Here is an 18,640-nt window from a genome sequence, read left to right on the forward strand (position 1 = left end):
CGATGAGGCGGAAAATTCAGCCGCCAACTGAGTGGAGATGAGACAAATCGTCAACCAGAGCCTCTCTATGTTGTACTCCGTACCCAACGGTGGATCGTCTTTTCTGCAAACTAGTGGACCTTATCTCCAAATATGAAAACGCAATCGTTCTCTCCACTAATGCCCCATATTTACGGGGCCCCGGGGGTTATTCCAAATGCGTCTATCGGTTCCACCATGTGTCCCTGCACAACCAGCCTCCGATATCCGGGTTGCTCTTATTCGCACATATCGTGGAGATGTGAGATAGAACCTTGGAATGAATTGGTGGCAATCTCCAACGTTTACAATTTTGCGACTGTTGCTACCGTCGGTCATGCCCCTATGTGTACCATTGGTATACTTCCAGGGGCAAACCCCAACCCAAGCCCAATCTAGGCAGTTAATCGACATGGAGCATCAAGAAAGTCCATCACCCAGGGCTCGGATATCGAGGACCGTTCGAGAATATATCCAACCGATGACGAGATCTGGGGATCGTCCATACTCAACCAGTCAAGGCTGTCTCAATTTAAGGAACAAACACATTGATTGAGGAAATGACCCACCATGTGCAGACACAAGCAGTGTCTATTTGTGCTCGAGAGTCGATGGTGTGCTACGGCCAGCAAAGGTATAAAGTCCCTAGAGTCCGTCTGTTCAATTCTTTTCATCAAGCAGATCGAGGAATCTTTTTGTATACCGGTGATTATCTTCATTCCATATATACTTCTCTCGCTGTGCGAGCTATCGTTGACCGACAATTTTTTAAATCTTCACTATTTTCACCTCTTTCTTTCAATCCCTTTTCAAAATGAAGACCTCATTTGCCGCTCTCGCTCTCGCTCTGTCCGGCTCTGCCGTGGGTGCCCCATTCTTTAATGGTACTCATATTGCATCCAACTCTTCTGCTGTGTCGACTCCTATCCATCAGTCGACCAACTCACCTCTTCCCAGCCTGTTCTCTACCTTCAGCACTGCGCCGCTGTCGTCCTCTTATGCTCCTTCTGCATCCGGACCTTCGACGGCCACCCCCATCACCGCCGGAAGTGTCGTGAAGCGCGGGGAGGCCATCTCTGTCCCGACGGACCTCCCGTCCCTGGCATCTGAGGCCCAGTCAGTGGCTGCAGCCCTCGCTTCTGTCGGTGCTAGCGCCCAGAAAAGCGGCGAGTCACTTTCTATCCCTACCGATCTCCCCTCGTTGCTTTCTGATGCCCAGGAAGCTGCCGCTGCGCTGGCCTCTGCTGGAGTCCAGAAGCGCGGCGAGTCTCTGTCGATTCCAACAGACCTTCCGTCTCTATTGGCTGATGTCCAATCCATCGGCAGTGCTATCGCCTCCGCAGGTGTCTAGAAACGCGCCGCCGACACCCTTCCTCTCTTGACCCCCTACTCTCATTTCTGCTGGGAACTGGCTCGCTTTAGCCTTCTAGCTTTTTTTCGGCTTCCTATTTTGTGGCTCCTTCCTCCGCTATTGTTACTTCTCCTACTGGGTCTGCTTCTTCGTTCAGTGTGACTCCGTCATTTCGTCGTCCTCTCATTTGAGTGCTGCTCGGTTTTCCTCCCTAGGATGGATGTCAATTATGTAAACATAGATCTGACCACGTTCATTCGTGTATATGTTGTATGGGTCTTTTGCCAGAGGTTATTTCCCAATTCTCACTCGTTCGAATTGAGGATGAATGTTTGTTACGATTTTTATTTTTCTAGTTTGCAATCAGAATGTCAGAATGTAAGAAATTCGAATTCCAGATTACTAAATATGATAGATGTTTAGTTACGGAGTCCATTTGAGGATTAGTCTTAGTGGGTACAGACACAGCACAGCCTCTCAGCCACAACAAAATCGATTTTCCCCTTCTTTTCTTTCGTCATGCCCGAGATCCATCTCATTTTCTTGGCTTTGGGCTGATCATTTTCATTTTTAATCTCTTTAATAGTCTTCTTCTCCTTTGCCTCACCTAGCCTCTTTTTTGTTAAACCATGGATGTTTGCAAAGTCATATTGAATGGTTGAAACTTGATTTGGCAATGCCCTTCAACTGTATCAAGTACATTGTCCGCCTTCGGGACCTTATATAGCATGTCTGGTAGTGATGGGGTATGGCGCTGGGCACGACAGATCGGTGAGTGGTGGTTCTCGGCTTGACACCCCCTTTTTTCGTTTCGCATTCCGCGTCGAACCCGTGGACGCCATAGAGATACGATAAGCTAATCGAGACATGATGTGAACTAGGTCGTTTTGCACCATTTCGTTTGTCTCCAGCCCGCCCTCAATCTCGAGGTTGGCGCCCAGTGGCTCTGCGCCCACCCTACCTGATCTCCCTTATATGTTTGATGTTAACGATGCTGCTGACCCTGGAAGGGTTGCGGCAGTATAGCGAGCGCGAAGGGGGGTTGGTCTTTTTTGGCTACACAGAAGATGTGACCTCCGCACAATCGTTTGCCTACAACTATGTTCCTATCATCGTGTCCCTAGTGCTCGTCGTGGTATGGACCGTCACCGATTTCGATGTTCTCCGTCTGGAACCATACTTCCAGTTGTCCCGACCCGAGGGTGCCCCGGCGGCCGTTCTGTTCATCAACTACAACTTCGGCCAAACTATTCTGACTCCGATCAATGCCGCACGCCGCCGCCACTGGGTGGTTCTCTGGGTGTCGTTTGTCACACTCTCGGTCCGAATGATCCTTCCCGCTTTACAGAGTGCGCTACTTGAACTACGCGAGGCGACGGTAGTGGACTACGGAATCGTAAAAAGCTGGCCCAACCTGGTGGATTTGAACACACAAGCGAACTGGATCTCAACCCAGGCCGACAATACTATTGATGACATACTTTCCTCAGATGATCGATTGGGCAGGTCGCGATCCTCCAAGTTCGCTGTGGCGCCCGTGGAAATACCCGATAGTCAGCAAGACGAAAGCATAATATGGACTCTTGATCAAACGCTGTACTGGGCGCAGCTTGGGTGTGAGAATGTTCCAGTTGAGGACAAGCTCACCGTTGCTATCAATGATCCCGGCGCGGCATATCCAACGATTTCATGGAACGCCAGTGGTATTGACCTGAATGATGCATATGGAAGCTCCCCAAAATGCCTTCTTGACTTTCAATACGAGAGTGTCTTCCTCCCGGCTACAGATTATATTCAACTACGGTATTGGGAGCCCATGATCGGTGCCGCTGCCAAAGAAGCGTTTCCGGACCGAATCCAAGCCTTCACAGAATTCGGCTGCGATCCGTATGATTTATATGGCATGCTCATTGGAGTCAATATGACTAGTTCAAACTCGACTTCGACTGCGAGCGAATACTCTGCGTCCGGTACGGCCTTTGCCTGTGATATTCTCTATCACAAAGCAGAGGGCCGCGTGTCTATGCACTCCAACAGCTCTATCATATCTATTGATATCGATAAAGCTACCAAACGCAAGCTTACAAAATCCGAGTTCAGCATCGAACATTTCCAAGCTCTACTCTCTCAGCGCGCTCCGTTCACCAGTGACATGCTCTTCATCCGGGAAAATGCTACCACGGGTGCTCGCACAGTCACTGAACTCCCTATCATCAGCCAGGAGATAGGAGATATACAGCCTGTGCTGGTGCTTGACACATCGACCGTCATGGCAGAGACCGAATTTGAAAACAAGATAGAGCGGGATGTCAAGCAGACGTTCGTGCTCACACTCGGTCGCCTGTTTGATCCCGATAGCCCGCCAAGGAATGTTACCTCCTCACGTTTGTCGAACCAAGTCGCTATCGCCGTTGTTAACTTCGCGGCGCTGTGGTCTGAGCTCATTCTCATCCTGGCAACTTTGACCGCATTGTACCTTCTTTACATGTATAGTTCCCGTGAGCTGTTTCTCCAAAGTGACCCAGGGTCCATCGGTGCCATGTGCAGTATCACCGCAGATATTTTTCACCCATCGAACATCCTCGCAGAGCCGGTGGCGGAATTTCATCAATTTTCTACCCGGCAACTTCGTCGTATCTTCAGAAATGCCCGATGTTACTGGCGACCGAGTCCTTCTGGCAATAGGCTGGATATCCTCGCTGAAGATGGTTTGTGTCACCCTATTCGTTGTCGAGAATTCTAATTGACTGTATCTAGGCTCCCCTGTCCAGCTTGGAGAGAATCTCAAAACTCGTGTCGATCCGATGCCTCACTTTCTCGTAATACCTTTCTTTCTTATTGAATTTCTGGCCCTAGCTGGGGTCATTATCGTCATCGGACTAGTTGTCTCATCTTTGCTTCGAAACGGCCGCTTCCGCCACATGACCCAATCCGACTCGAGTGTGTTCCAAATTCTTCTTTCCTTCCTACCGTCCGTCGTCGCATCGTCCGTGGGAGCTTTGTGTACATCGATTCACCGCAATCTCAGTGTTTTAGAGCCTTGGGTCCATCTCCAACGCGGCAACGCGTCAGCAAAGACCTCCTTGTCGCTGAACTATTCATCCCACAGTCCGTTCGCCATTTTCTTCAAGGCAGTCCGTGACGGACATCTCTTGCTGGGCCTCGTGTCAATTGCGTGCGTCGTTAACATGGCTTTGACTGTCGTTGCGGGTGGGCTTTTCACTCAACAATTGACAACCTCAACATTGGACACCAGCGATTTGTGGATGAACTATAGCCAGTCTACATTTTGGCAGACCGACTTCGCTGCGGAATTCACAGAGTATGATTTGATTCAGACCAGCATCAGCAGCGGAGTCCCTATGTTGTCTTGGACTAGCCCAAATCAGTCTTTTGTCCCAGTACACGTGACCAACCGTAACCCGGATGTGACATATGGCGCCTCAACGCTTGGTGTTGGAACAGAGCTCAAGTGTCAGCCCCTTTCATCTGACGCTCTTGTTCATAATACAGCCAACGGTCATCAGCATTGGAGATATAAACTATTTGACGATTCCTCCATGGAATGTATGGCACGCATGCCTGCGTTGAAGAAGAAACAGGAAGGAATTTCGCTATCTATTCACTTTCTATCCCCAGATGATGACGACGAAACGGACATCTGCCAGACATCGACTGTCGTGGTTGTCGGCCGTTGGGATTACTTGGCGGACACCCCGATCACGGATAACAACACAATTGCATTGCACTGTGAACCTCAAGCAAGGCTGCAAAACTATTCAATCTCTTTCGACCAGAAGGGACAGATCTGTCGGCACGAGCCTGTTCCCAAAACATCTATCACTCATGGAACCATGTACGACAATGCAACCGTGAGTCTCGGCCAGTTCAACAAAGTCTTTGCTGCTATCCCTAGCAACTTTGTAGGAAATACCACCATGCAGAACGGAACATACAACATATCTTCGTATGATTGGGCAGGTTTCCTTGTCGCCCGTCTGTACGAGCGCGAAGACCCCAGCTTTGCCGCTCTGGACCCTGATCTTCTGACGAATATGACTCAAACTGTATATCAATGGGTCTATAGCACATACTTCTCAATTTGGCGAGAAATTTATCTTGAACCTCTGGCCCAACCAGTCCCGGCCACAAATGCCACCATCACCCGCAGTACTTGGTGCATGGTTCCGTCGGGCCCATCACTTGCTATCGCTCTAGCCATCATTATCTTCGACGCGCTGGTCGTACTTGTTGTGTTTGGAACACGACGCGGTCGGTTCCGAGGACCACGAATGCCACGCTCCATTGGAGCCATCATCCCCTGGATTTCGCACAGCCAAATGCTTCAAGATTTTGCCAATACACACCAATGGAGTAGTGCCGAACGGCATGCTCATCTCACATCCCTGAACAAACGCTACGGTTTCCGCATGTTTATGGGTGCCGATAACCGCTGGAGGTTCGCCGTGGACCAGGAATCAGAGAATCTGGAACCTCCTGGTTCCCCGGGCGGCACCCCAGAGGTAGAGGTGGACAAGACTACATCGATCCAGCTACAAGAGATCCGACACCCACCCTCTCCTCCTCAGACCTGATGACTTATTTATGTGCTACGACCTTTTATTTGATTTGAATACGTTATATTATGTTTTGAGGGTATATATTTATATGGACATCTTTTCTATTTTATTTTGATGAGCCATCTGCGATAGATGGTTGGCAAAGAGCAAGCTCGCGCTTGCTTTGCTCGCTTGCATTTTGGACGTCACGGGTGGGGACGTCGCTTTGGCATATTGTACAAAGTTCACACTGTTTTTTAGGTTCTTTGAGGCATCTTTTTTTTGCATATAACCCCGTCTTGAGGTTTTGATTGGGATTTGGGGATGTTGAGATGTTCAGAGACAACGTCTCGTACACATGCATGGGAGTGGTCTTGAAATACGATATGTCGGCATGAGCCCTGCTTTCGATATGGTCGACGCCGAGCAAGGTCGGGCTTGACGAAAATGGTACAGTATATGGGTGCTACGGGTGAAATCCACCCTCGTGGGATGGACGACTGATCTTAGCCCCGAGTCCGTTGGAATATCACAGACGATTGAAATAACTTGAATCCCATTTGAGTGGGATATGTCAAATACGTACATCCTTAATTTGTCTAGCTTCCATAGCGAACCTTACATCATCGAGCAAAAGCCGAATCAAACATCGTATTCTGTTCTAACGCGCAGCCCTTAGTCGGCCATCAACCGCCCGAAGAAGAACGTAGAGGGTCTCCAAAAAGGGGGCTCGAATGCCGAGTTCTCGAGACTTCCGCACTGGGAATCCCAAAATAACATCGATCTCCATTGGCCGTCCACTTTTGCAATCCGTCTGCATGCTGCTTCCAATCCCAGGCATGGCATTGATCTTGTCCATAAGCTGGTCAATCAGGCCATCCTTCAGTGGTACACCACAGGCACGGGCGATGTTAATGACTTCTTTCATCAACTGGCGAGTAAACGGCGTCGCATCTTCCGATGACTTCAACCACGTTTGTGTATCCACCATGGTGAGCGTAGTCAATGAGTTCCATGCTGCGTTCCAAACAACTTTCTCCCACCGCTGGATCTGCATATCCTCCAGAACCTGGAACTGAGTCTTGCCATTTCGGAGAAGATCGGCGAACGTTTCAAGTCGTTGTTGTTCGACCTGGTTTTCGACCTTGGGGTTAGGGAATATGCCGATCTGCATATCCTCAGATTTGGTATGTGCGACAATTCCAGGACTTATCTGCGTTGCTCCCACCCACGTCTGTGGAAGTTAGATCAGACTGTGGAAGTGACAATGGGGAGAGAACCTACCACACAGGTTATAATTGTGTTGTTGGGGAACTGCTTTCGGAAAGGTTCCTCGTTGCCAACTCCATTCTGAATGATGACAATGGTAGTCCTGTCGTCGATGGCTGGCTGTAATTGAGCTACCACCTCATCCTGGTCGATTGCTTTGTGGGTGCAGACGATGTAGTCCACTGGTGAAATTTCTGCGACAGATTTTACGACTTGTTGGACTGTTAGCAAAATATTTTTATTTGGTTCGTGCATCTCCTCACATACCTCGGTTTGGATGCACAGTATGTTGGCCGTGATTCTCGCTATTGATTACAATTCCCTTGAAGCCCAGCTATTAATACTGGAGTATCTAGATGCCGTGAACCTGGCATACTCACATTTGCTTTTACAGCGTCATAGTTCGAACGTGCCACGACTGATAGTCGTACGGAGTCGGATCGACTCAGGACAAAGGCATAGAAGGAGCCAATGCTACAGAAAGTCAGGATAAGGATGTTATTATGAAAGAGGGGAACTCACGCTCCCAATCCATATACGAGGACATCAATCTCAGACATTTTTGTGAGGATCAAAAGAAAATCGTATGCTTTTTGAGACTCGACTCTTCCCCGCATCGGAGGATCCCCGCGTGGGGGTTGGGTTCTTCAATGGTCTTGGCATTTTCGATCTATAGCTTTACACTACCTATCAAATGTTTCTCCAAACGACTGGTGTTGACCATTTCAGGTCTCAACTCTTCAAGGCTCGTCACTCCCAGAAAAACCATGTTCATTTCGATCTCCTGTCGTAGAATCTCGATCATCCGTCGCACTCCCTTCTCGCCATATCCGGACAAACTAAACAAAAACGGCCTGCCCAATCCAACAGCAGTCGCCCCTAGTGCAATAGCCTTGAGTACATCTGTTCCTCGGCGAATGCCACCATCAATAAAGATCTGCATTTTGTTCTCAATCAAGTGAGGCGCGAACTTTCGAATCTCCAGTAGTGTCAGAAGTGGTGATTGTGCCCTATTTATATGTAAGTAAACATTTCACCAGCAAGGGCAATTGATCAGAGTTGGGAGGGGTCGTACGTGTCTTGTGAGCGTCCTCCGTGGTTTGAAAGTACAATGCCTTGCACACCATGCTCATAGGCAAGCAAGGCGTCCTCCACACATTGAATTCCCTTTATGACAATAGGGAGGTCCGTTAGTTTGCGAAGCCATGTGAGAATCTCCCAGTCGATGAAAGGAGATATCGAACTAGCCATGACCTTCGCTACCCCTTGTCCTTCCGCAGTACTGTCGGTAGCCTGAAGAACATTAGTAAATACAATAACAGTACAATAACGCCTACCCAGACAGACTACATACCGTCACACTCAAATTGAGCCGCTCGTCCATCTCACGTTTGCCCACCATGGGCGAGTCAACCGTATACCAAATAGCACTAGCACCAGATCTTTCAGCTCGCCGCACAGTCTCAACAGATTTGTGAATGTCCTTGTTCACATATAGTTGCTGGAAAATAGGTTGATTCGGTGAGGTTCGACTCCTCATCACTTTCTCAATCGGCATGCTCGATCCATTCGCGAGAACTTGTACTAGTCCGTCCCTGCCAGCTGCAGCTGCTAGCGCACACTCACCCTCTGGATGGGCAAGTTTTGCAAGACCCACAGGACAGACATACACCGGTAACGTGGTAGAGTACCCTAAGATTTCAGTGGCTGTATTCACAGCAGAAATCTTCCGCAGGATACGTGGACGAAGGGAGATCTTTTGGTATGCTAGGGCATTATTCCTTTTCGTGATCTCGTCATCGGCACCAGACGAGTAATACGCCCATGTCGTGGCACGTAGCTTCTCCCCAGCAACTCGTTCGAAATCGTGCAGATTGATCAGACTTTGCAACAGCGGAAGGCCCTCATGGTCTAGCTCTGATTGCTTCTCGTCTATTGCATCAGGTTCGTTTTCCGGCTTCACCAACTCAGCAGAGTCAATGTAGCCTTTGAGTGCGGTTTCAGGTAGTGCTTCCCTCAATAACTCTACCGCGTGAACAGAGTCAAAATCTTCAGTCGCGTCTTTACCCGCACAGCGCAAAATCACAGCTGCACCCCCCGGGTGAGAGTCCAAAAAGTCTACAGATGTCAGCTGGTGTTGGTAGCCCCCCAGGATCCTGAGGCCCTACCTGTGACATCGTAGACAGCCCCATGGATCGAGACCCAACACGATCCCCGGTTGTTATGTCTGTTGACATCCTGGCGAGTGAATTTCATCATGTACTAGTGCTTAGTATTTCCAACTCCAACTGCGACATTCATAAGATCATTACCCCGGTTATGTCGTGCCCAAGCCTGACGATCCCGGAACTTATCCGAGCGTGGGGGTTCACTATACGCAGAGGATAAGGCTAACTATAGCTCGGCCCATCAGATGGCCCACATTTCTTCTTTCTTCCCCATGAAACTGACCCTCTCTGGGGCAGTTTTCCCACCAACCAGGCAAAGCTTATACTGGAATAACGTGGGGGAACTGATACATAGATGAAAATCAGCTTAACCGGACTTCTCCCGAGATCCCCGCGTGGGATGTTTTAGGGTGTGGGGTTGGGTCGCGAACCTCCAGAATATAACTTGGTCGCATTCCAGAGCTCTACAATATCCAAGACGTTTATTCTATAACCCATCATGGCCAAGATCAAGTCTATCGAACATTTCCGTGTCAAGCCTCGCTGGCTGTTTGTTAAAGTCACCGATGATGAGGGGCGCTTCGGTTGGGGAGAGGGCACATTGGAAGGACATTCTCTTGCAGTCGAAGGCGCACTTGATGAGATTATCACTCGAATTATTGGATACGAAGCAGAGTATGCTTGAACGCATCTTATCCCAGAAAAGAGTCTAACCACCTTTGACAGTGACATTGAGCACATTTGGCAGACAGTATGGCGACTCGGTTTCTACCGCGGGGGGCCCGTTTTCATGTCAGCTCTATCGGGAATTGACATCGCCTTGTGGGATCTAAAGGGCCGAAAGCTGGGTGTCCCCGTACACCAGCTCTTGGGCGGAAAGGTACGCCAGAAGGTGCAGGTTTATGCATGGATTGGAGGTGATCGACCAAGTGATGTTGAGGCTGCAGCGTGAGTTCTGAGAAATAAAATGAAGGGGAAAGAAAACCGAATTACTAACAAATTTTGTCAATAGGAAGGAGCGAATCGCCCAAGGCCTCAAGTGCATCAAGATGAATGCCACCGAAGATGTCAACTGGCTAGATTCACCCGCCGTTTTACAGTCCTGCGTGGAACGATTGAAGCAGGTGAAGGCTCTGGGTCTTGATGCCGGTCTGGACTTCCACGGTCGCTTACACAGACCTATGGCTAAGCAGCTGGCCAAGGCACTGGAACCTTACCAACCTCTGTTTATTGAGGAGCCTCTGCTGTGCGAACATCCTGAAGCGATCAAGCAACTTTCCGAGCAGACTACAATTCCCATTGCATTTGGCGAGCGTTTATACTCCAGGTGGGACATTAAGAGATTCTTAGAGGATTCCTCGGTCGATATTCTACAGCCTGATATTGCCCATGCAGGAGGTATTTCTGAAACTAAGCGTATTGCAAACATGGCTGAAGCCTACGACGTTGCTATTGCGCCTCATTGTCCTTTGGGTCCGATCGCTTTGGCAGCCTCCCTCCAGGTGGCCGTGTCTATACCAAATTTTGTCATCCAAGAGATGTCGCTGGGCATGCACTACAATACTGAAGCTGGGGATATTGATCTGAACAGTTACTTGGTGGATAAGACGGTGTTTGATATCAAGGAGGGATATGTCGCTGCCCCCTGTATGCCTGGCTTGGGCATTGATATTGACGAAGACTTGGTGCGGAAGATTAGCAAGGAGACAGAGCCTTGGCAGCCCAAGGAGTTCTTTGGACCGGATGGATCTATTCGTGAGTGGTAATAATGACGATATGGCCTATAGCACATGGATATTTCTATTATAGATATGTCTTTAAATATTCAGCATGCGGTGCATTTACCAACGTGAAGAAGCAAGATCATAATTTCAATCACTAAGGTATATTATCATTTTCCACCCTATTCTTCTTTGCTTTGAGCGTAAATTGATACTGTTGAATGATAAGATCGAAATCTTATGTTGGCCGGCCTTTGATCCGTATGACATGAGAGTTTCATCATCCCTGTATACAATAACACGCGCAAGAAATTTCCGCAATAAGACGACAGGCTTAGATAATGATGATGGCAGTGTTTTGATCGGAGATATAACATATCCTTCAAATGTAGGGCTCCTAAATTCCTCAAGAAATCGCTGTCTATCTAATATATTTTCTTCTTTTGTATTCCATCATAATATAAAGATAAAGAGGGACACCAGCACATAATGATCTTGAAAGCTATCATAGCATTTGCAACTCTGGGACTTGCTGCAGAGTATCCTGTCGTCTCTCTGTTCATTCCTAACGCCGATCCTCAGTCACTGTTGGGGGAGGTTTTGGCAGAGGTTCGTATCAATGCGAGTCATCCACGAATATTTAACTAATTATAAATAGCAATCAGCAACAACTACATATAGTATCAATTGCCCGGCCGGCCGCACCAATAGCACAGAATGTGGTATGGGCCCTGGCCTATTTTTGACCGCAGCCCCAACTACTGTCGAATATCTGATCAGTGCTGAAGCTGACAACATGTGCGTTTAACAAACCGTCAACCATTACTGAGAGCTAGGATAGATGACTCATTGATACAACAGATATAATCACGTTGTCTGCGATATGACCGATCTCCCGACCGGAGCTTATACCTGTACAGATACTGTCACTGGGAAAGGAGCTAGTACGCCCGGTACCAGCACCTCAACCGTCCCTTGGGACCAGATCTCGTTACTGCCGGTTACAATCACTTCCACTGCTGATGCTGTGGTTGCAACTTTGAGCACCCCCACTACCACTCCTCCAATTACAACTGCTCCAGATACGACTCCAAGTACGCCCGCGGCGCCGGGTGGTGAGACATCGCCGCCTGCTGCCACCGCTAGCCCTACCCCCATGGCGGGTATCGCTGGACGGTCAAGGCCGACTAGTCTCGTACTAGCTTGTGCCGTGGTTCAAGGTCTGGTAGGATTGCTGTAGTGATTGAGCTAGATCGTCCATTTTACCTGGCATTCCTTGCCTTTCATTCTTTCAGACATGCACAAAAGAGATTGTGCCACAAAATCTAGTTTAACTAATCTTCATAATACAATTTGAACTTCAAAGATTTCAAATCCAACAAATACTAGTCTATTTCTGCGCATGGCCTGTATATATCCTCGGAAATATCGGAACCTAGACTAGCCTATGACAGTCGTTGTTATGCCATTGCGTCCACATATCGATGGGAGAATTGCATTTCAACCCCTGCATGAGTTGTAATCAAAGAGCTCGGCAGGCTGTGGATGGACAATAGCCATGGTCGCATGCAAAACTGCAAAGACCTAAATAGGAATCATCTTCACCGATAAGAGGCGCTCCATGAGCTCCCGTCGATGGCGGAGGCGAGACTGCACCCCCATACTGCGTACAAGTACAGGGTCCAGGTGGACAATACCCATAGTTGCAACAGAAGACACACAGCCCAATGTAGTTATCGGATCCAGTTCCCGCAATACACGTACGACCTCCACTTCCCCCACCGACACCACCCCCGCCAGTCCCACCTCCTCCACCGCCGCCACCTCCGCCGCCACCTCCTCCTCCGCTGTTACCACCCCCTCCATTGTTGCTGCCACCTCCACCGCCACCTCCTCCACCGGTACCACCGCCGCTGCTGTTTGGGGGTGGACAAGCTGAGGGACTCAGAGTCTTCGTAACTGTAACCGTGCTCACAGTAGTCGTGGGTTGTCCGGGTGATGGTTTTCCAGGTGATGATGTTGGTGTTGTAGTCGGGGGAGGACTTCCTAATTTGCTGGTCGAGCTTGTAGCTGGAGGAGCTGGCGGCACTGTACCTAAAGAGGGTGTCGCTTGACATGTTTGATCACGCAGGCCCTGTTTAAAGGCAGAAAGCCCATCTGCCAGGAGGGGATCACTAAATCCTGCTGGGAGTGTTCCGACTAAACACTCCAGTTAGAGAGGGGTCATAACTAGTGGTCATGCCTTCACCTACCATATGCGTTGAAGTTATACAACCCACAAACGCACCCGTTGATAATTGGCTTCAAACTGGTTCCTGACAGAATAGTCTGCCCATCTCGAATGACTGCGAATTGTTGTGAGCCAACTCCCATGGGAACCTCCTTTGCACTTGCACCGGCTGGTGCTTCATAATTATGGACACTGCCGCCACTGTTGACCTGCACTGTGGCTGGAGATGTAAGCAATGATACAACGAAGACAGAGTCGGCCATAGATTGCCAGCCATCCGGACGACCCATGAAATAGTTTCCACTTCCGTTGTTTGCTGGTACCATACAGGTATCTGTAGAGTTGCAGTCCACCCCACGTGGTGCAGGTCGGTACCAGTAGACTAATTCATCAGATGTGATATGGCTTGTCGGTGACGACTCGCCTGCTTTGAACGCAGCAATGTATGGTTTCGAAATGTCCAGCCATCCATCGTGGGGCCTGTGATGATTCGTTAGTTGAGCCAGTTCAGGCAGGGATTGTAGCTTTGAAAGAGAGGGGTTGATATTCTCACATGTCATTCACCCATTTTGAGGCCCCGTCATCTGTATGTGGTGAGTTCAAAGGTCCAATGTAATGACTCTCCCCATAGTCGTTCCATGTGACAATCTCAATAAATCGCGGCTTCAGTTCAAGGATTTCATTCCATCTGTTGTACCACAGAAGATCAGATGGGAAGTTCCAATTTTTGCTATAAGAAACTTCGGGTCCGAAATGTGTGAAGAACCACGGAGACACAGCTGTTTCACGGTCAGAATATTATTCCAAATATCAACGAAAACAAAAAGACTGACGGGCAATATAAGCCTTTCCGCCCAGGGAATTGACGTATTCTCGATCCCCGTCAGCCACGGAAACATTTTGACCTTGAACTGGGGCTTTATTGTTTCCATTGTTTGGCCACGCCATCCAATTCAAGAGACCGTCAACAGTTGAGATGTCTGTTCCAGTAGCTGGATGGAAATTTGGCGCGAAAAAGATTGATCTTCCAGCCGCAGCTCGCAATGCTGCAACATCTATCCCATCCCCGGCAAATGATGAAACGAACACCTTGTTATCGACCAGAAGTTGTGCAGGCTTGCTAGCATACTGCGCAATTTTCTGGCCAACTGCACTAGCCTGGTCAATATGCCACCAGTTAAAATCGAATGACAAGAAGACTTTCATGTCATTATTGGCAGCAGATTCGTATGCCAGTTGGAGTTGTTGATCGGTATAAGGGTCTACGCCAATGTTCAGAGCAAATGCATCGATACCCAGAGACTTAGCACGCTTCATGTCATCATCATACTCCGCCGCGCTGTTTCTATTGCTGACGATTCCAATCTTTCAGATGATCAGTATATCACCGACACAAAGAGGGGATTTAAGAGCGTATTTACCATAAAGTGAGCAAAGACAAGTCGGTCTCCCGTGGATTGCCTTTTAGCAGTACGTATATCCCGACCCCCCACAGACACCGCATGCACTGTCATGGATAGCAGAGCAATGATGCCCAAAATAAACCGTACCCTCGTCATGGTTTGTAAGTCCTCTTTTTATCTTGAGTAATATTTTGAATTCTAGCTAGTAGCATCCGAATTCTTGTGTGAGTATCTCGTCCTTAAATATACCTTTGATACACCAGATGACTCCGCGGAACTTCTCGCAGCTGACCTAGAAAGTTTGATCAGTAGAATAATGAGCGTGATGTTTACCAGTTATCTCTCCGAGCCCAATGAACGCCTTTCATTCAATAAACCTTGTGGTTATCAGAAAGCTGTTGGTCGGCAAACCCGTAGATTTGGTGCTTTGACGTCCACATGATCAAAATCTTGCAGCTTGCATGCTTTTCCGATGCAATTCGGCACAGGGTAGCTGTCGGATATTTGCCGGATATTTCTGGGGTTGTAGTGGCCGTTCAATTTTATATATACGTGCCGATGATTATAAGGAAATAAAATAGCAACATCTCCTTGAATAGGACAGTCCCGTTGAATGTGTATTTTCATCGTTCTTCTCTAAATAATTCATCTCTACTGACTAGCCTTTCACTGTGCTAGTTGAATTATGCAATGTGATCATTAATCATGATAGTAGTCGTAATAATAACTAATCCATTGTAGTAGAATACCGGAAGACATACTCAAGATCCGCTGAACCTTAACTTACCGGCATGATATCAAACCTCCCGAATGTAACCCACGAGCTAAATTATTTATTTCTAAGGATATTTGCATAGATCACAGAAAATCCGGGAATAAGGAAGCTACTTCCATGATTTGTATAGTTTACTCGGCGTGCTTGTTACTGTGGAGTACAGGTACGACATTCACATTAAAAGGTTAGCGAGAACGTTTTGATGGGGCATTAACCCAAAAGTTAAATTGCTAAACGAGATCTGAATGACAATATACAAATCTATCCTTTTCTCCGATGCAACAGATGACTACCTAATCGTATGACCAGGAGGTGTCTTCTCGTTAGGGTTTGATGGCTCGGGAAGTATGTTACATGCGAAACTCAAATGGCCCCGGGGTATCAAAGTGATACATTTGACATAGTAACCATCCTATTGTAACATTTGCGGTGCCTCAATAACCTTGAAATTTGTAACTTGAAACCCCACATGGTCTTGTCACAACGCTACTCATTTAAGGTAATTCTTCCATATTGGAAGTGTGTGCAACGTTTACGTCATTTCTAACACCCAATTACCTCTATGATGTAGTTGAAATAGGCGTGTGGCTCTTGCTCTCTCATTTCCCAAACGGGTAGTAGGTACAGTGCACCCGATGTTGGGTGGCGCTCGGGAAGTTATTTGCACAGGGCACTCAACTGCGTGATTGGCCGACATGTCCATGAGATATAATCCACATACATACCAAGCGTGCAAATAAATATGTCCCGAGTTCCTCATAAATGCCGACATGCTTGGCATTACTATGGGAAATCAACACCATAGGTTGGTTATGTTTACATTTACCTATTATACTAGGTAACAATCAGTAGGCCAAGAAAGCATAGAAGAATGGTAACCTATAGTTTCAAACAATTAATACAACACAATTGCTGTAACATTACTTTGTCCTATATTCGAAAGTACATGGCTTTTGATATCTCACGTGCTACATTCCATCCTAAAGCTTTATCATCAATTCCCGTGTCAGTGGTTAGTGAAAATACTATTTGATACTCAGGGACCTCATATACAGTGACTACACCAGTCAATTGCCAGAAGTGGACTGGTAGTTAGCCTACATAAGTTAGTCAACTGTCCGGATTAGGAACCCCGTATGCCTGATATCTCAGGCAACGATCACGAGTTCGCGTCGGATATTTTTAGAAAATACGATATTCCATGAATAAATTGTATCTCGGATCTCACGAATTTCTTCAAACAATTGTGAGCGCATCTTTCTTTTCAACTCTTTGAATACACGTATACGAATGATCTTCAGGTCCCATTCTTAGTGTCTCTTGGCAGTGAAATTGAACTTCCAAAAATAGTCGGCATTCTGCAAGGTGTTGCCCATAAAAACAATAAAAATTGAAGGGGCGCAGCCATGAATTTATCAGGGGAGAGTTATGTGATATGGACGTGTTTTGAAGCCTTTGTAAGGGAATAATGATTATACAGTAAGGAAATCGAATAGAGAATGCCGAAGATCTCTGAATAAAATCAGTTTTGCCGCGCGGCATATGCGTGTGCAGTTCAAAATAAAACCTTCTCTTTCCTGAATCCACAAATTATTAGGTGGAATATCAGAGAGCAATCGGGAATGCATCTACCTAATCTGACACCCCGCGTGGCTTTTTTTTTTTTTTTTTTTTCCTCTTCTTCCCATTCACATCTATCAACTGCCGGCGTCTCAAATTATTCTGATCCTCTGTTGAGGATATTCCATCTCTCTTTTCACCTCAAACCTTTCTTTTCCAGTTTGATTGCGACAGCATGCGGAGTTCGATATTCACACTTTGCACTGTGCTGTGCTCCCGAGTACTCGGTCACCCGTATGTCTCTGAAATCACATGGAATTCAGCCACAACATCCGTTGAGAATTCATGGCCAGTCTCACAGCCGAGTGAGGTAGCCCAGCTCTACGGGAAACGTGGATACGGCGAGATCCTCCAAGCTAGAGATACCACTACGACAGCCGAGTCGACTGCATCCACAACTGATACAACCACATCGGAGAAAGGGGAGGAAACCTCATCAGAGACAACCACGTCCGAGTCGACCACATCAGAGACTACAACAGAGACCACATCAGAGGCAACTACTTCAACAACAGAGTCTACAACAAGCCCCACATCTGAGACTACCACCGAAACCACCTCATCTTCGACCCCAACATCTACCAGCTCGACTACTAGCAGCTCCTCGGTGTCGGCCAGCGCCTCAGTCACAACAATCACCTCAACATCAACCAGCAGTCCCTCGACGACGGCGACAGATACTGCAACTACAACTCCAACTAGCATGACCGCAGCGGAGCTAGCCGGTAAGTCATCAAATCTATACCCAAAAATATTCATCATACTAACAATACCCAGAGTGGAACCACCGGGGTAATATCGCAGCAATTGCGTTTGGCTGTTGTTTTATCTCGGTATTCATGGGCGTCGCCATAGTTTACTACGCATGTGGGAAAGCAAAGGCACGACGAATTGCGGCTAGCAAATTGTCGAATTCAAGTCAGTCGTACTCGAAGATACCCCTTGCGGCCATAAAAGAACCTCCCTCCACTGATCTCGAGGTTAACCGCTCCTACACGGCGTACACGAACCACCCACAGACGCATTATTCCCCTGCGGGTAGTGTCCCAGGCAGCGCCCCGTCAGTGTCAAACTATAGCGATACTCCCTCTGCGGTCTCTGCGATCACGGCAGATCGTTCTTCTGCCAGGGGTCACATATCGCGAACACATCAATGAGCAGAATGCACCTTTGCCCTAGGGTGATGAATTTACTCTGGCATTTAACCTTTCGGGTACTTTCACCCTTAAGGTGCTCCTGCCCGATCTCTTACAAGCGTTATCATTTCTTTTAAGCGTTGTAAAATACAAATTTAATTGGTTCAAGAGACATGCAAGCAGTACTTTGATATCCGGAGTAGTCTTTAACAGCCAGTACAGTACGTAAATGATTAGAATAAAGACTTCAAATATTGTGTTAGGAGAGCCAAATTCAGACTATATATTGCAGAAGCCCATGTATAAGGTACTAGTGAAGAAAGCCCAGCCCTGATCGAGCCCATTGAATCACAGGGCCTAGACTAAGCCATACGCTTGGTATTGTATTCC

General features: G+C 47.6%; 7 protein-coding genes across 7 annotated transcripts; 4 read left to right on the forward strand and 3 right to left on the reverse strand.

Moving 5' to 3' along the window:
• Window positions 1-832: 832 nt before the first annotated feature.
• PGRI_023530 (uncharacterized protein) lies at window positions 833-1,369 on the forward strand (the record flags this gene model as incomplete). The annotated part of the gene is made up of 1 exon (XM_040790066.1): window positions 833-1,369. The coding sequence occupies one exon, from the start codon at window positions 833-835 to the stop codon at window positions 1,367-1,369; it is 537 nt and encodes a 178-aa protein (XP_040647019.1).
• A 728-nt stretch (window positions 1,370-2,097) lies between these two features.
• PGRI_023540 (DUF3433 domain-containing protein) lies at window positions 2,098-5,964 on the forward strand (the record flags this gene model as incomplete). The annotated part of the gene is made up of 3 exons (XM_040790067.1): window positions 2,098-2,140; window positions 2,380-4,077; window positions 4,127-5,964. 3 exons carry the CDS (start codon window positions 2,098-2,100, stop codon window positions 5,962-5,964), a joined length of 3,579 nt encoding a protein of 1,192 aa, XP_040647020.1.
• A 625-nt stretch (window positions 5,965-6,589) lies between these two features.
• PGRI_023550 (ketopantoate reductase family protein) lies at window positions 6,590-7,757 on the reverse strand (the record flags this gene model as incomplete). Its single annotated transcript, XM_040790068.1, has 5 exons — window positions 6,590-7,162; window positions 7,213-7,409; window positions 7,465-7,531; window positions 7,578-7,671; window positions 7,720-7,757. The coding sequence occupies 5 exons, from the start codon at window positions 7,755-7,757 to the stop codon at window positions 6,590-6,592; spliced, it is 969 nt and encodes a 322-aa protein (XP_040647021.1).
• Window positions 7,758-7,867: 110 nt separating this feature from the next.
• Window positions 7,868-9,456, reverse strand: PGRI_023560 (FMN-dependent alpha-hydroxy acid dehydrogenase; the record flags this gene model as incomplete). The annotated part of the gene is made up of 4 exons (XM_040790069.1): window positions 7,868-8,207; window positions 8,273-8,490; window positions 8,552-9,315; window positions 9,366-9,456. The coding sequence occupies 4 exons, from the start codon at window positions 9,454-9,456 to the stop codon at window positions 7,868-7,870; spliced, it is 1,413 nt and encodes a 470-aa protein (XP_040647022.1).
• Window positions 9,457-9,864: 408 nt separating this feature from the next.
• PGRI_023570 (mandelate racemase/muconate lactonizing enzyme family protein) lies at window positions 9,865-12,326 on the forward strand (the record flags this gene model as incomplete). The annotated part of the gene is made up of 6 exons (XM_040790070.1): window positions 9,865-10,040; window positions 10,092-10,313; window positions 10,378-11,120; window positions 11,625-11,695; window positions 11,745-11,884; window positions 11,948-12,326. 6 exons carry the CDS (start codon window positions 9,865-9,867, stop codon window positions 12,324-12,326), a joined length of 1,731 nt encoding a protein of 576 aa, XP_040647023.1.
• A 344-nt stretch (window positions 12,327-12,670) lies between these two features.
• On the reverse strand, window positions 12,671-14,740 carry PGRI_023580 (glycoside hydrolase family 71 protein; the record flags this gene model as incomplete). The annotated part of the gene is made up of 6 exons (XM_040790071.1): window positions 12,671-12,749; window positions 12,808-13,285; window positions 13,339-13,796; window positions 13,870-14,095; window positions 14,150-14,681; window positions 14,738-14,740. 6 exons carry the CDS (start codon window positions 14,738-14,740, stop codon window positions 12,671-12,673), a joined length of 1,776 nt encoding a protein of 591 aa, XP_040647024.1.
• Window positions 14,741-17,289: 2,549 nt separating this feature from the next.
• On the forward strand, window positions 17,290-18,271 carry PGRI_023590 (uncharacterized protein; the record flags this gene model as incomplete). Its single annotated transcript, XM_040790072.1, has 2 exons — window positions 17,290-17,839; window positions 17,892-18,271. 2 exons carry the CDS (start codon window positions 17,290-17,292, stop codon window positions 18,269-18,271), a joined length of 930 nt encoding a protein of 309 aa, XP_040647025.1.
• Window positions 18,272-18,640: the final 369 nt, after the last annotated feature.

The sequence above is a fragment of the Penicillium griseofulvum genome (genome assembly GCF_001561935.1).
Source record: "Penicillium griseofulvum strain PG3 chromosome Unknown contig_80, whole genome shotgun sequence".
Taxonomy (NCBI): domain Eukaryota; kingdom Fungi; phylum Ascomycota; class Eurotiomycetes; order Eurotiales; family Aspergillaceae; genus Penicillium; species Penicillium griseofulvum.